This window comes from Globicephala melas, chromosome 7 (assembly GCF_963455315.2).
Source record: "Globicephala melas chromosome 7, mGloMel1.2, whole genome shotgun sequence".
NCBI lineage: Eukaryota > Metazoa > Chordata > Mammalia > Artiodactyla > Delphinidae > Globicephala > Globicephala melas.
The window spans coordinates 93,218,225-93,232,342 of record NC_083320.1 but is presented as its reverse complement, the minus strand read 5'-3'; the positions used below and the strand labels follow the sequence as shown (position 1 = coordinate 93,232,342).

The following is a 14,118-nucleotide window of genomic DNA, read 5'->3' as shown; positions in this document are numbered from 1 at the left end:
TCCTGCTGTTTATTTCTAATTTCATTCCATTGTGGTTGGAGAACATACTTTGTATTATTTCTATCCTTTTAAATTTACTGAGGTTCATTTTATGGCCCAGCATATGGTCTATCGGGAGAATATTCTACGTACACTTGAAAAGATTGTATATTCTGTTATTGTTGGATGGAGTGTTCTGTAGATGTCTCTTAGGTCTAATTAGTTTATAGTGTTGTCCAGGTTTTCTGTTCCTTGTTGATCTGCTGTATTGTTGTTCTATTCATTTTTGAAAGCGGAGTGTTGGGAATTCCCTGGCAGTCCAGTGGTTAGGACTCCCTGCTTTCACTGCCGTGGGCCTGGGTTCAATCCCTGGTCTGGGAACTAAGATCCCACGAGCCACACGGTGTGGCCAAAAAAAAGGCAAGTGGAGTGTTCAAATCTCCAGCTACTATCATTGAATTGTATATTTCTCCTTACATTCTTTTCAGTGTGTGTTTCATGTATTTTGGTGCTCCTTTACTAGGAGCTGATACGTTTACAACTATTATATTTCCCTGACCCTTTTTCATTATGAAATGCTTTCTTTATCTCATACAGTTTTTGTTTTAAAGTCTGTTTTGTCGTATATTAATATAGACATACCAGCTTTCTTGTGGTTACTGTTTGTGTGATATATCTTTTGCCATCCTGTTATTTTCAGCCTTTGTGTCTCCTGTAGACAGCATATAGTTGGATCATTTTTTATCCTGACAATCTCTGTCTTTTGATGGAATCATTTAATCCATTCACATTTAATGTTATTATTAATGTACTTGGCTTATGTCTGCCATTTTGCTTTTTGTTTTCTATCTCCTGTGTTTGTTTTTTTATTCTTCCTTTTCCTGCTTTCTCTTGCATTAAATGAATATTTCCTAATGTAGCATTTTAATTTCTTTCTTTCTATTTTACTTTTCTAGAGAGTTTTTGTTAGTGGTTTTTCTAGGATTTACCATATATATCTTAACTTATCCAAGTCAGCTTCTGATTTACACTAGTTTAATTCTAGTGATATAAAGAAAAGTTACTGCTACACTGCTCTATTCTCTTTCCCCCCCTTTTTTCTGGTATTCTTGTTATACATATTATATTAATATTACAAACACAATACATTGTTATAACTATTACCTTACCATCAGTAGGCATTTCCTTAGCCCATACAGCTTTGTTCCCACCCACATCCTTCATGCTATTATTGGCAAATATGTTACATTTGTATATGTTATAGGCCCAACATTATATTATATACATATTATTTTATACACTTGCCTCTAAAATCAGAAGAAAGGAGGGAAAATATGCATTTCTACAGTCTTTCCAATTACATAATTACCTGTTCTTGGTTGTATTAGTCTGCTCAGGCTGCCATAACGACTGGGTGGCATAAACAACAGAAATTTATTTTCTCACTGTTCTGGAGACTGGAAATCCAAGATCAAGGTACCAGCAGGGTTGATATCTGGCGAGGCTTCTCCCCTTGGTTTGCAGATGGCCACCTTCTCATTGTGGGCTCATTTGGCCTTTCTTCAGCCTGTGCAAGCAGAGGAAGAGCAAGTTCTCTGATGTCTTTTCTTATAAGAGCACTAATCTCATTGGACCAGGGCTCCACCCACATGACGTCTTCTAACCTAGTTACCTCTTCATGGCCCCATCTCCAAATACCATTACATTGAGTTTAGGGTTTCAACATCTGAATTTGGGAGGGATGCAAGCATTCAGTCCATAATACTGTACTCTTTATCTTTTTGTGTTTGTTCTAATTAGTGCCTATTGTAAAGTGCCTATTGCCGTCAACAAATTCACAGTTTGTATTTACTAAGGAAAGTCTTAGTTTTGCCATCATTTTGAAAAATAGCTTTGCTGGATATAGGAATCTTTGTTAACAGGTTTTTCCCTTGACCATTTTGAATATGTTTTCCCACTGCCTTCTGACCTTCATCTTGTCTGCTGGGAAGTTAGCTGTTAATCTTACTGGGGTTACATTATAAGTAACTAGTCATTTTTCTCTTGCTGCGTGTCTTTGACTTTCAGCATTTTTACTATGGTATCTCTTTGGATCTCTGCATTTATTCTGCTTAGAGTTTGTTGAGGTTTCTGGATGAGTAGGTTATTGTTTTTCAATAAATTTGGGATGTTTTCAGCCATTATTTCTTGGAATGTCATTTCTGCTGCTTTCTCTCCTCTCTGATAATCCCATTATACATGTGTAGGATTGTTTAACAACACCCCACATTTCTCTGAAGCTCTTTTTTCTGTGTTCCTTTTTCTCTCTGTTCTTTAACTTATATAATCTCTTTTAATCTGTCTTCCTCCACCAGGGCTCGAACCCGTGTCCCCTGCATTGGCAGGCGGATTCTTAACCACTGTGCCGCCAGGGAAGTCCCAATGTTCTCTATTTGTTAATGCAACCTTGTCACCATTCCTTCTTTACTTCCCTATGCATGGTTTCCTTTGGTTTTGTGAACATGTCTGTAATGGCTACTTTACGGCCTTTCTGATAAATGTGAAAAATCTGTTCTTTCTCACAGGCAGTTTCTTTCTTTCTCACAGGCAGTTTCTGTTCCCTGCTTGCATCCAAAGTATGGATTACACCTTACTGTTTATTTTCATGCCTTGTAATTTTTTTTTTAATTAGACATCTTAGATAATGTATTGTAGCAGGTCTGGTTATTGTTGTTCACTTGTTAATTTGTTTAGTGACTGACTGGATTATTTTAATGAAGTCTATTTAAACCTCCCACCACCAGCAAATGTTCAGCCTCTGATTTTTTTCCTCAAGCAGGGAAAACTATTTTGGGTATTCTCACAGTCATCCTGGAATCACAGTGGTTTCGGTTGGACTCTTGTTTCTCTTTTTCCTTGACAGCATCCACTAACTGCTAGCTGATTACCCTGTTGTTTTCAATAATGAACTGACTCATAAATTGCTCTACAAAGTAATTCAATCAAAATCTGTCTCCTCTGAAGAAAAAGTTTCTGTAGTCAATATTTGATTTTTATTCTGACATAAGGAAGGCTCATTCCTGCTGTCTTTTTACCTGTTTCCCTCTTGCAAACTAGCAAGCCTACAGTTTAGCCTGAATCTTGAATCTCCTCCCAGTTGTCTTTACCACAATCATCACTGTTCCTGAAAGCATCTGTAGGCTTGAACTTCGTCCCACTCTGTTGCAATTAAAGACAGTTCTTTTGGGGCTTCCGTGGTGGTGCAGTGGTTAAGAATCCGCCTTTAATCGAGTAGTTCTATTTCTAGAAATTTATCTGGTTGAAATACCAGCACAAAGGTGCAAAGATAATGCTAAAGGTGTTCACTGCAGTATTATTTGTAATTAATAAAAGCTGGAGGGCTTCCCGGGTGGAGCAGTGGTTGGGAGTCCACCTGCCGATGCAGCGGACGTGGGTTCGTGCCCCAGTCCGGGAGGATCCCACATGCCGCGGAGCGGCTGGGCCCATGAGCCATGGCCGCTGAGCCTGCGCGTCCGGAGCCTGTGCTCCGCAGCGGGGGAGGCCATGGCAATGAGAGGCCCGCCTACCGCAAAAACAAACAAACAAACAAACAAACAAAAGCTGGAGGGCTTCCCTGGTGGCGCGATGGTTAAGAATCCGCCTGCCAATGCAGGGGACACAGGTTCCAGCCCTGGTCCAGGAAGATCCCACATGCTGCAGAGCAACTAAGCCCATGCACACAACTACTGAGGCTGCACTCTAGAGCCCACAAGCCACAACTACTGAGCCCGTGAGCCACAACTACTGAATCCTGTGCGCCTAGAGCCTGTGCTCCGCAACAAGAAAAGCCACCTCAATGAGAAGCCCATGCACCACAACGAAGAGTAGCCCCCGCTCGCCACAACTAGAGAAAGCCCATGCACAGCAATGAAGACCCAACGCAGCCAAAAATAATAAATGAATAAATAAATTTTTAAAAAGACAGTTCTTTGGAGAATACATTAGGTGCTGTTTTATAGCCTCTTTTCTCCCCAGAAAAATCTCTGAGCCAGGGCTCAGAAGCTGGAGATTAGGACAGTGATTAGCTTCTCTAAAAGTGACACCCTATCCTATGAGCTGAGCACTTGGTAGAGGGTGGGGAGACCACAGCCTAGGATCACTGGCTTACCTCTCCTAGTGTGAAAAATCACCACTTCAGGAGCTGGGGCAAGGGTGATCAGGCCAGGGCCCCAGTATTCTCTGCATATCACACCCACAGTAGACCCTCTGTTGTACAAGTGGAGGTTGGGTGGAAAGGAGTTCCCGCCTCTCATGTTCATTCACCCCAGATTTAGCTTCAGCAACAGGTACCTGAGGGCAGGATGAGAAAGCTGACATACCACTCCTCCTAGGAAGAAATCCTCCCTCTGGTGCTGTGGGGAGAGGGAGCTCTGTGTTCTTGGCTACAGCTGTCTGGAGTAGAGTCTGTACTTCACTAAACTGGGAGGGGCAGGAAGGAGCAGTATTGGTTCAAATATCAAACTCACTTTTCGTGTTTGTTTCTGGTTTTTTTTTTTCGGTACACGGGCCTCTCACTGTTGTGGCCTCTTCCGTTGCGGAGCACAGGCTCTGGACGCGCAGGCTCAGCGGCCATGGCTCACGGGCCCAGCCGCTCCGCGGCATGTGGGATCTTCCTGGACCGGGTCACGAACCCGTGTTCCCTGCATCGGCAGGCGGACTCCGAACCACTGCGCCACCAGGAAAGCCCCAAACTCACTTTTCTTACTGAGTTTTCATACATGTTCTTGAATAGATGTTTCTAGTTTGCTCTTCATCCTTAGGATCATTTCCATAGTGTTTCAATGGTTGCTTTTTTATAGCTTTCAGTGGGGAGAGCAGATCGGTAAACTCATGCTGTCATGCCAGAAGTCAGTCTCTAATTGGTGAAATTTGATTCAGAAAAGAAGAAATTATACTGTTCTGGCATCCTGTCTTTTGAAATTATATTTAAAAGATTTTATGAAGCTGTTTGAGGAATGGGATACCTGTTCTTCAGCTGTATCACACAGGCATACAAGCATCGTCCTCAGTGCCAGTGACAATTTTACGGTCTCACAGACTTAATAAGCAGCTCAGTAATTGTTAAAAAGAGCACCTTAGGATCAGCTATACTAAAGCTAAAATTACTGTTTGGTGAATGTTTGCTGCCACTTCAGTGAGCTACTAAAGTGATACATCCGTTAGCTCTGCACTGACAGAGCTGCTTGATAATAACCAGTTTATACTAGTGGGGTGGTTAGAGTATGGCCCTTCTCAAACTCAGTCATCCTCCCAGGAGCACCACAGATATCTTTGTGGTTGATTGTGTTTGATAAGAGCTACCCTTATATTTCTCAAGCCAAAGGCATCTTTTATGTGAAATGTGCAGTGCAGACCCTTGGGTCTCATTCAAGTACTTGAAAACTACAAAGTTCATTTTAAGGAAAATGTTAGCCCTTACTGCAAGTAATTCTACATCCTACCTTTTTTTTTTTTTTTTTTTTTTTGGCGGTACGCGGGGCCTCTCCCTGCCGTGGCCTCTCCCGTTGCGGAGCACAGGCTCCGGACGTGCAGGCCCAGCGGCCACGGCTCACAGGCCCAGCCGCTCCGCGGCATGCGGGATCCTCCCGGACCGGGACACGAACCCACGTCCCCTGCACCAGCAGGCGGACTCCCAACGACTGCGCCACCAGGGAAGCCCCCTACCTATTTTTTAACAGGAAGTAATCCTCTCTTCAGGCAAGATTTCCCCCTCAGCTTCTCAGTTTTCTGGTAAAATTATGAACTGCGTTTCATGTCTTCTATCAAAGGACTAAATTCCTCTATAATTAACTATGTGCTTTAAATTCAACATAGAATACAATTATGATACGCCTGTAACCCAGCGTCTGCCAGAGGCTTAAATGTTTGCTTCCTTTGTCTTCCTGGCAGAGTCTTAGTATCCTCTGGGTTCACCAACTTGTCTTAGCTGCCGGGAAACACAAGGTAGATTCAGTTCTCAGTGAACACAACAATCTTATCCCAGATGTCCCTACACCATTTCTGTTTTGCTTTTAAGTGTTTTCTCTTCTCTGTTTTTTAGTATACTCAGGTTTTTTTAATCTTTCACATTGGAAATAGGTGAGCTATAAATGAATACTTCTAGGAATATAAACATTTAACCAGAAAGCCTAGAAAAATTGGCCATTTGCATGTAAGGAAAACTCCAAATATTGTACAATAAAAGTTTTATTTGGCATTTATTTTCATTAATTGAGCATATAGTTTGGTCAAATTCTAATTGGTTGAGGGTTTGTTTATATTGTCCTAGCTAGATATCCTCATCACAAAAATTCATAAGGTAGAAGTCACCTTGAATTGCAAAGAGCTTATAAGGCAGAAAGCTAATATTTTCTTCCAGAGACAGCAAACCTGACTGAGGTCTACCCCTCAAATGAATTGAAGGTGACTTATATTTCAGAAGATCAGTGTAATTGACTTCACAGGGCATACTGTGACTTCTTCTGAAGGAGATTCAGATTATTAGTTGATATTAAATCCCTGATACAGCATTTAAAAGTTGAACTTGTCAGGCAGTTTTCATAGGGTATTTTTAGTGATTAGAATTATTAAATGCATGTGTGCATTTTTGGAAAAGTTAACTGCTACTGTCATGTTCATATTATTCTCTCAATCTTTTTTCTTTTCGTATGTAGTTTTTTTTGGTTTTTTAAAATAAATTTATTTATGTATTTATTTTTGGCTGTGTTGGGTCTTTGTTGCTGCGCGCAGGCTTTCTCTAGTTGCGGCAAGCGGGTCTACTCTTTGTTGCAGTGCACGGGCTTCTCATTGTGGTAGCTTCTGTTGTTGCAGAGCACGGGCTCTAGGCACACGGGCTTCAGTAGCTGTGGCACGCGGGCTCCGTAGTTGTGGCACACGGGCTTAGTTGCTGCGCGGCATGTGGGATCTTCCCGGATCAGGGCTCAAACCCATGTCCCCTGCATTGGCAGGCGGATTCTTAACCACTGCGCCACCAAGGAAGTCTTTGTATGTAGTTTTAACATAGTTGTGGTACTATTGGATATTTTTTGTTCGTGTGGTGTAGGGTTTTTCACGTCATTAAAAATTTCTTTGTAAATATAATTTTTAATGTTTGATTTTATGAATATACAATAATTTGTTAACCCTGGTGAGCAACTTGAATTTCTTCATTTTTATAGGATCTTTAGAGTGGGATTAATAGATCATAAGATATGACTGTTTTCCTTGGTACATTTTTTTAATGTTTTTGTTTGTTTGGGTGTTTTTGTTTTTGTTTGTCTTCGGTACGCGGGCCCCTCACCGCTGTGGCCTCTCCCGTTTCGGAGCACAGGCTCCGGATGCGCAGGCCCAGCTTCCATGGCTCACGGGCCCAGCTGCTGCACGGCATGTGGGATCCTCCCGGACCGGGGCACGAACCCGCGTCCCCTGCATTGGCAGGTGGACCCTCAACCACTGCGCCACCAGGGAAGCCCTGTTTGTTTGTTTTTAATAAATTTATTTATTTCTGGCTGCGTGGGTCTTCGTTGCTGTGTGCGGGTTTTCTCTAGTTGCAGCAAGCGAAGGCTGCTCTTCGTTGCGGTGTGCAGGCTTCTCACTGCAGTGGTTTCTCTTGTTGTGGAGCATGGGGTCTAGGCATGCGGGCTTCAGTAGTTGTGGCTCGCGGGCTCCAGAGTGTAGGCTCAGTAGTTGTGGCGCTCGGGCTTAGTTACTCTGAGGCATGTGGGATCCTCCCGTACCAGGGATCAAACCCGTGTCCCCTGCATTGGTAGGCAGATTCTTCACCACTGCGCTACCAGGGAAGTCCCTTTTTTTTTTTTTCCCCTTTGGCTGCCTCGGGTCTTTGTTGTGGTGTGCAGGATCTTTTCTTCTTTCTTTTTTTTTTTTTTTTTTTCGGTTGTGGTGCACAGGCTCATTTTTGCAGCGTGTGGACTTCTCTCTAGCTGTGGCACCTGGGCTTCTCTCCAGTTGTGGTGTGCGGTTTTCTCTCTCTAGTTGTGGCATGCAGACTCCAGGGCACGTGGGCTCTGTAGTTGTGGCGCAAGGGCTCCAGAGCACGTGGGTTCTGTAGTTTGCAGCACTTGGGCTCTCTCGTTGAGGCGCGCGGGCTTAGTTGCCCCACAGCATGCGGGATCTTAGTTCCCGGACCAGGGATCAAACCCACGCACCCTACATTGGAAGGCGGATTCTTTACCACTGGACCACCAGGAAAGTCCCTACAGACATTTTTAAATACACATAATTGTAAACAGAAGTGTACTGAACCCCCATGTACGCATCACTTAGCTTGTACATTTATCAACTAATGACTAATCTGTTTTCATTTAAACTTCTATTTCATCCTCCCATATTATTTTGAAATAAACCCAGGTATCATATTATTTTCATTCACGAGTATTTCAGTATAGGTATCCCTAAAAGGTTTTTTTAAACCTACCTAACTTAATAGTACTGTTTCACATTCTAAAAAATTTAACAGTTAATTTCTTAATTATATCCAATATCCAGTTGGTCTTTGTATTACCAGCTACCTCACAAGTACTGCTTATGTTTTCACACATTTGTCTTGTAGAGTGTCCCAGAGTCTGGATTTGACTGATTGTGTCATCATGGTGTTGTTTAACATGTCTCCCTGTTTTTTCTGTAATTCAGTACTTGGATCTAATGTAGTATTTTTGATGCAGTTATGTGAGCCGTAAATGCAAAAAGTTGTTAAAGCTAGATTAAGAAATAAAATACCATGTAAAGAAAGTTGATTTAAATGATTAAAAAAGGGTGGTAACAGGGTTTTATAATAAATTAAGATTTCTGATTCCTTGAGAATTCTCGGAAAGAATTCACGGTATTGCTCTATGATTTTCACTATTTTCTTGAAATTGCTAAATGGAGAAAACTTTAAAGACATATGACAAATCCCATATTAGTTTGATTCTCAAAGACTAACCATTGAAAAATACAGTAATAGCTTAATGGTTTTACAATAACAGCCTTCTATTTTTGTCAGTATTTCTATTAGAATATGTCAGAATCGTGTTCTATTGTTTATTTTATTCCTTAGATAGTACCTTATGTCCTTAGATAGCACATTTTTTAGGGAATAACGTATTTTTTTCTGAGTCTCATCATTGTCTAACTACATATTCTCTCTTCTAAAGTATAGCTTAGTGAGATCCAAATAAAGTACCTTTTTATTCTGTAAAATTAGTGAGTTATTTTTCTTCTTTTTAAAATAATTATTTGAACAGTACAAAAATCATATTTAGAATAAGTCGTAAAAGAATAAGAGCAATGAAATCAGGAGTTATTTTTAAAAATCTGTGTTATTGTCAAAAACAAGGTGATTTTTATCCAAAAAGTAATTATTTATAACTCTCAGTTTAGAAAAGAGTTAGTTTTGACTTTTACTAAGCTGACCTACTTGAAAAATAATTTTATTTAAATAAATTTATAGGACTGTTCATTCAAAGAATCTTTACAGTCATCTCCATCTCATTGTGCTGTGTTTTTGTGTATGTTTGATTTTTTTCCCCGTAGCTCCTCAGTGGGTTACTTGCAACCTCCAGGATCAGAACAAGTCCAGTTGCCTCGAACTACTTCACCATGCAATTCCCAGCAGCTTCAAGGCCACCAGTGTGCAGGTATGAATAGACAATTGGAAAAAAAGAAGGCAATGGTTTGTCCATTTGAGAAATAAGTTCCTTGGACATTTCTAGATAAAGGTTTTCAACTTGTTAGGTGCTGAGATGTACCCAGAGTATGCAGGGTGCCATGAGAAATCAGAGCTAACAGGTTCCGCCCACTTCTTCCTTTTCCCCTGCTACCACTGCCGCTGCTCTCCGATTCTCCTCCTCAGGTTCTCCTTCCTGCCTGCCTCATAAGTAGTGATGTTCTCTGGGATACCTTCTCTCATTACTCTTCAGCTTCTTCCTCGGAAGTCCAGCCACTTCCTCGGTTTCAACAACGGCTTTTTGCCAGTGTCTCCCAAATTTTATTTCTGCCAAGACAAGACCACATAGCCAACTGCCTGCTGGACATTCCTACTCAGGGATGTGTCCGGGGCACTAGATTTAATATTTCTCCCTCTTCCTGCCTCCCTTTCCTCACCTTCTATCTAGGGTCCAATACAAATGGCAAAATTATAACTCTCTTCCATTCTCCCCTTTCACACTCAGGCTTCACCATTTCCTCAAAGCTGGTACCGTCTTTCCTTCCTCACTGCCTCTACTTTTGGTCAGTTCTTTTCATGTCTTCACAGTAATTTCTTATGTGTTTTGCTTATTTCATGTTGCCCCATGTCCAGCTTTCCTCCTCCACAACACATGCACACATATATACACAGTGCAAGAATCACTGTCCTGAAACGGATGTCTCTTCATGTCATTCCTCTGAATTAAAAATTTGCATAGATTCTCCATCTACACTCCCTAGCAATTAAGCCTTCTATTTATACGTATGTGCTCAAGTCATACAGAACTCTATTTGTAGAATATACTATGCTCTTTCATGCCAAAGATACTTGTGTACCTGTTCTTCCCTCCACCTGGAATGCCTGTCCGCCATCCAGTTTGCCAAAATCCTGCTTATCCTTGAAGTTTGACTCAGAAATCACCTCTTCTGCAAAGTCTTCCTCAGTCCTTAAAACAGAGTTTGTTGCTTCATTTTCTCTGCTTCCATAGTGTCTTAAACAATCCTTTATCATATTTTATTGTAATGATCTGTTGACATATGTAATCTCAAAGAAGCAGAGAAACAATAAATGATTATCAAATACATGACTAATAGTGGCTGCATCAGCATGGGCTGCTGTGGCCAGTGAGAACCTTGAGATGTTCCAAAGCAGTCAGCCCTTCTGTGGTGTGCCTAGCCAGGTCAGTGTGGTGCTATTTCTGGGGAATTGGAAACTACCATTATGATTACTGCAATGCAAACAGTGGCCCGGGAGGTGGGGCACAGGGCATGTTACCTTACACTGAAGTGGTGAGTAGCAGAGTTACATTCCGAATACTAGTAGTGCTGCAGTACCAGTGCCATGGCAGGAATAAATCAGATAAGAACGTAGATATTGTAGTCCACAGGTACTGTACAGCTAGCAGTGTTTGTACATGCATATGATTATTATAACTCTTTAAAGTCAGCCAAGGAGGTCTTCCTAGCCTTTTTCAGATGAGAAAATACAATAAAAGAGGAAAAATAATTTCCCCAGAGTTATAGGACATTTCAGGGCACTGAAATTGTGCTTTCTGATTCCTGTATCCCAAACTTTTTCCCACCGCATGAGACCGATTCACTCAAAAGACGACTTTTCTCTGTATGTCAAAATTTCTATAGGATACTAATTTTTCCCAGAGTGTTCCTTTATGTATTTAGAATAATGCTCGTTTGAAAATGAATTTATTTTAAAAATTAAGCACTTTTGTAGATCATATCGCAATTGTCCTACTCTATACTAGGTCTTGTTGTAGATAATTGGACTTTCCTGACTTACTTTGTTGAAGTTAAGTGAGATGTTTAGGTCTACAGAGTCAATTTCAATGTCTTTTTAAACACAGCACTTGTAGTATAAGCATTAGAGTTTAAATCTGGCTTGCATAAATAGCAGTAAAATTTTTTTCAGAGATGTAAAATTATTGCCATTATCTTGGTGTTTAAAGGTACCAGCTATTTGCTAAAGTTTGCTAATTGCAGTGTCCTGATTCTGATTTTCAGCTGTGCCACCTCCACCAGCTGGTGGCGGAATGGTGATGATGCAGCTCAGTGTACCAAACAATCCACAGTCTCGTGCCCATTCACCCCCACTGTGGAAGCAAAACAAATACTACTGTGATCACCAGAGAGGACAGAAGTGTGTGGAATTTAGCAGTATAGACAATATTGTTCAGGTAAGATGCTTCTTTTATTATAATTTTAAAACTTTCAATATTTAGTTACATAAGGTTGACCAACCTATAAGGCTTGATGCCGAATTTGAAATCTCAAACCGATTAGTAAAGAAGTTTGAACATTCTCTATATCCAGACAATTTATTTCAATATTTAAATATGTTTCCCAACGTTTGCATAATTTAAATTTTTTTAATTTAAAAATTCAGAAGATAAACTAGATCTGAAATTTGGTAAAGAAAATGAATTAAGCTGTTATCCTACCTTTCCCGTCTGAACTGTATTTTACTGTAGCCAGAAAGTTGATGAGGGAATGCTCTTCATCATAGAAGAAATACAACTAATAAATTTAAAAACAATGATAGAATTTAAAAATCACTATTTTGGAATCCTGTTAAAGTAATGAACAGGGAAACATCATCAGCAAATGCCAGAAACATTAGGAAACGATTTATGGGGAACTTTAAAATGGGTAGATTAGGCAGACAGCACTTGAAGCAACTGTTCAATTGTAGCATCAATTAAATTGGGCCAACCAAACATTATTTGCTTCCTAATGTGGTTTAGAAGCATCACCTATGATATACTCTTGTCAAAAATATTGAACCTGGGAATTTTCTGGCAGTCTAGTGATTAGGACTCTGAGCTTCCATTGCTGGGGGCATGGGTTTGATCCCTGGTCGGGGAACTAAGATCCCATAAGCCGTGCAGTGCAGCCAAAAAAATATATATATATTGAACCTGAGTCTAATCAAGCCTCTCTAAGTCTAGCTGTTAATTTACAGAAAATAAAGGAAGAAAATATAAAGCAATTTATATGTACAGTGGAATATTTTATTGGATAAATTGGCCTATTTCTTTAACAAATAAATGGCATTTTTAAATGAAGGATGAGTCTGTTGTAGATTAAAAGAGACTTAAGGGCTTCCCTGGTGGCGCAGTGGTTGAGAGTCCGCTTGCCGATGCAGGGGACACGGGTTCGTGCCCCGGTCCGGGAAGATCCCACATGCCGCAGAGTGGCTGGGCCCATGAGCCATGGCCGCTGAGCCTGCGCGTCCGGAGCCTGTGCTCTGCAACGGGAGAGGCCACAACAGTGAGAGGCCCGCGTACGGCAAAAAAAAAAATAAAAATAAAAAAATAAAAGAGACTTAAGAGTTATAACAATCAGATGCAATATATGGCGATCTTCCTTGGATACTGAACAGCCAAAAGACATTTTGGGGCAAAAAGTGGACAGTTAAATATGTTAATTTTGTTAGTATGATAAAGGTGGGGTTTTTTGTAATAGTTCTTATCTGTTAGATAGAAATATTTATATACTGAAATATTCACAAGTGAAATGCTGTGATAATCTGAGATTTCCCTTAAATTGTCTAGTAAGAAAAAAAGCAGGGGATATCACAATCAAAGCTGGATGATGAGTATATGGAAGTTTGTTATACTCATCTGTCTATGATGAGTATATACTTTTATATACTTGAAAGTTTGTCTACAACATTGAAAGGTTTTTAATTTTTTTTTTAAAGACAAACTAAAAAAATTTGTCAATGCACATGACAAAATCATATCAAAATAAAAAAGGCAACGGTCACTTATAGGCTAGCTCACAAACTATAAATGGCCAGTGGCCATTAAAGAGATAAAGATATAAAAATAGTTTTTTTATCTGTATAATTGGGATATTTAGGAAGACTATTAATTTGCAGTGTTGGCAAATATATCCAGTTGTAAACTCTCTTGTGACTCTTGGTAAATTGATTGATACAACTCTTTTTGGAGTGCAGTTTAGTGACGTTTTTCAAAATGTGGAAGGCCTCTGATTCACAAATTCACTTCTAGAACTTGGTCTAGTAAAAATTGTGGAACAAACATGCAAGAATATGTTTGCAAGGATATTTCTTTCTTCTCTGTTGTAACACTGAAAATCTGAAACTAGTCTGATATTCAGTAGTGGGTAAATTATTAAATAAATTTCTGTGCCATTTAGGAAAAATTCTAGAGCTAAAAATAGAATGACTAAAATGAAAAAATACACTAAAGGAATTCATTGGTAAATTTGAGCAGGCAAAAGAAGGAATCAGAGAACTTGAAGATAGGACAATGTAAATGATTCGAGTCTGAGGAACAGACAAAAAAGAATGAAGAAAAGTGAACAGAGCCTAAGGAACCTATGGAACACCATCAAGTGGACCAACATAAACACTGTGGGTATCTCAGAAGGAGAAGAGAGAAGGGGACAGAGAGA

General features: G+C 40.2%; 1 protein-coding gene across 8 annotated transcripts in view; it reads left to right on the top strand.

Annotated features, from left to right (window-relative positions):
• Positions 1–14,118, top strand: part of R3HDM1 (R3H domain containing 1) — a 118,931-nt gene that overhangs the window by 89,535 nt on the left and 15,278 nt on the right. For all 8 annotated transcript variants that reach the window (XM_060302498.2, XM_060302496.2, XM_060302493.2 and 5 more), the window contains 2 exons: positions 9,529–9,632; positions 11,701–11,873. In XM_060302498.2, coding sequence (XP_060158481.1) covers positions 9,529–9,632; positions 11,701–11,873 — 277 coding nt within the window. The remainder of the gene's footprint in view (positions 1–9,528; positions 9,633–11,700; positions 11,874–14,118) is intronic.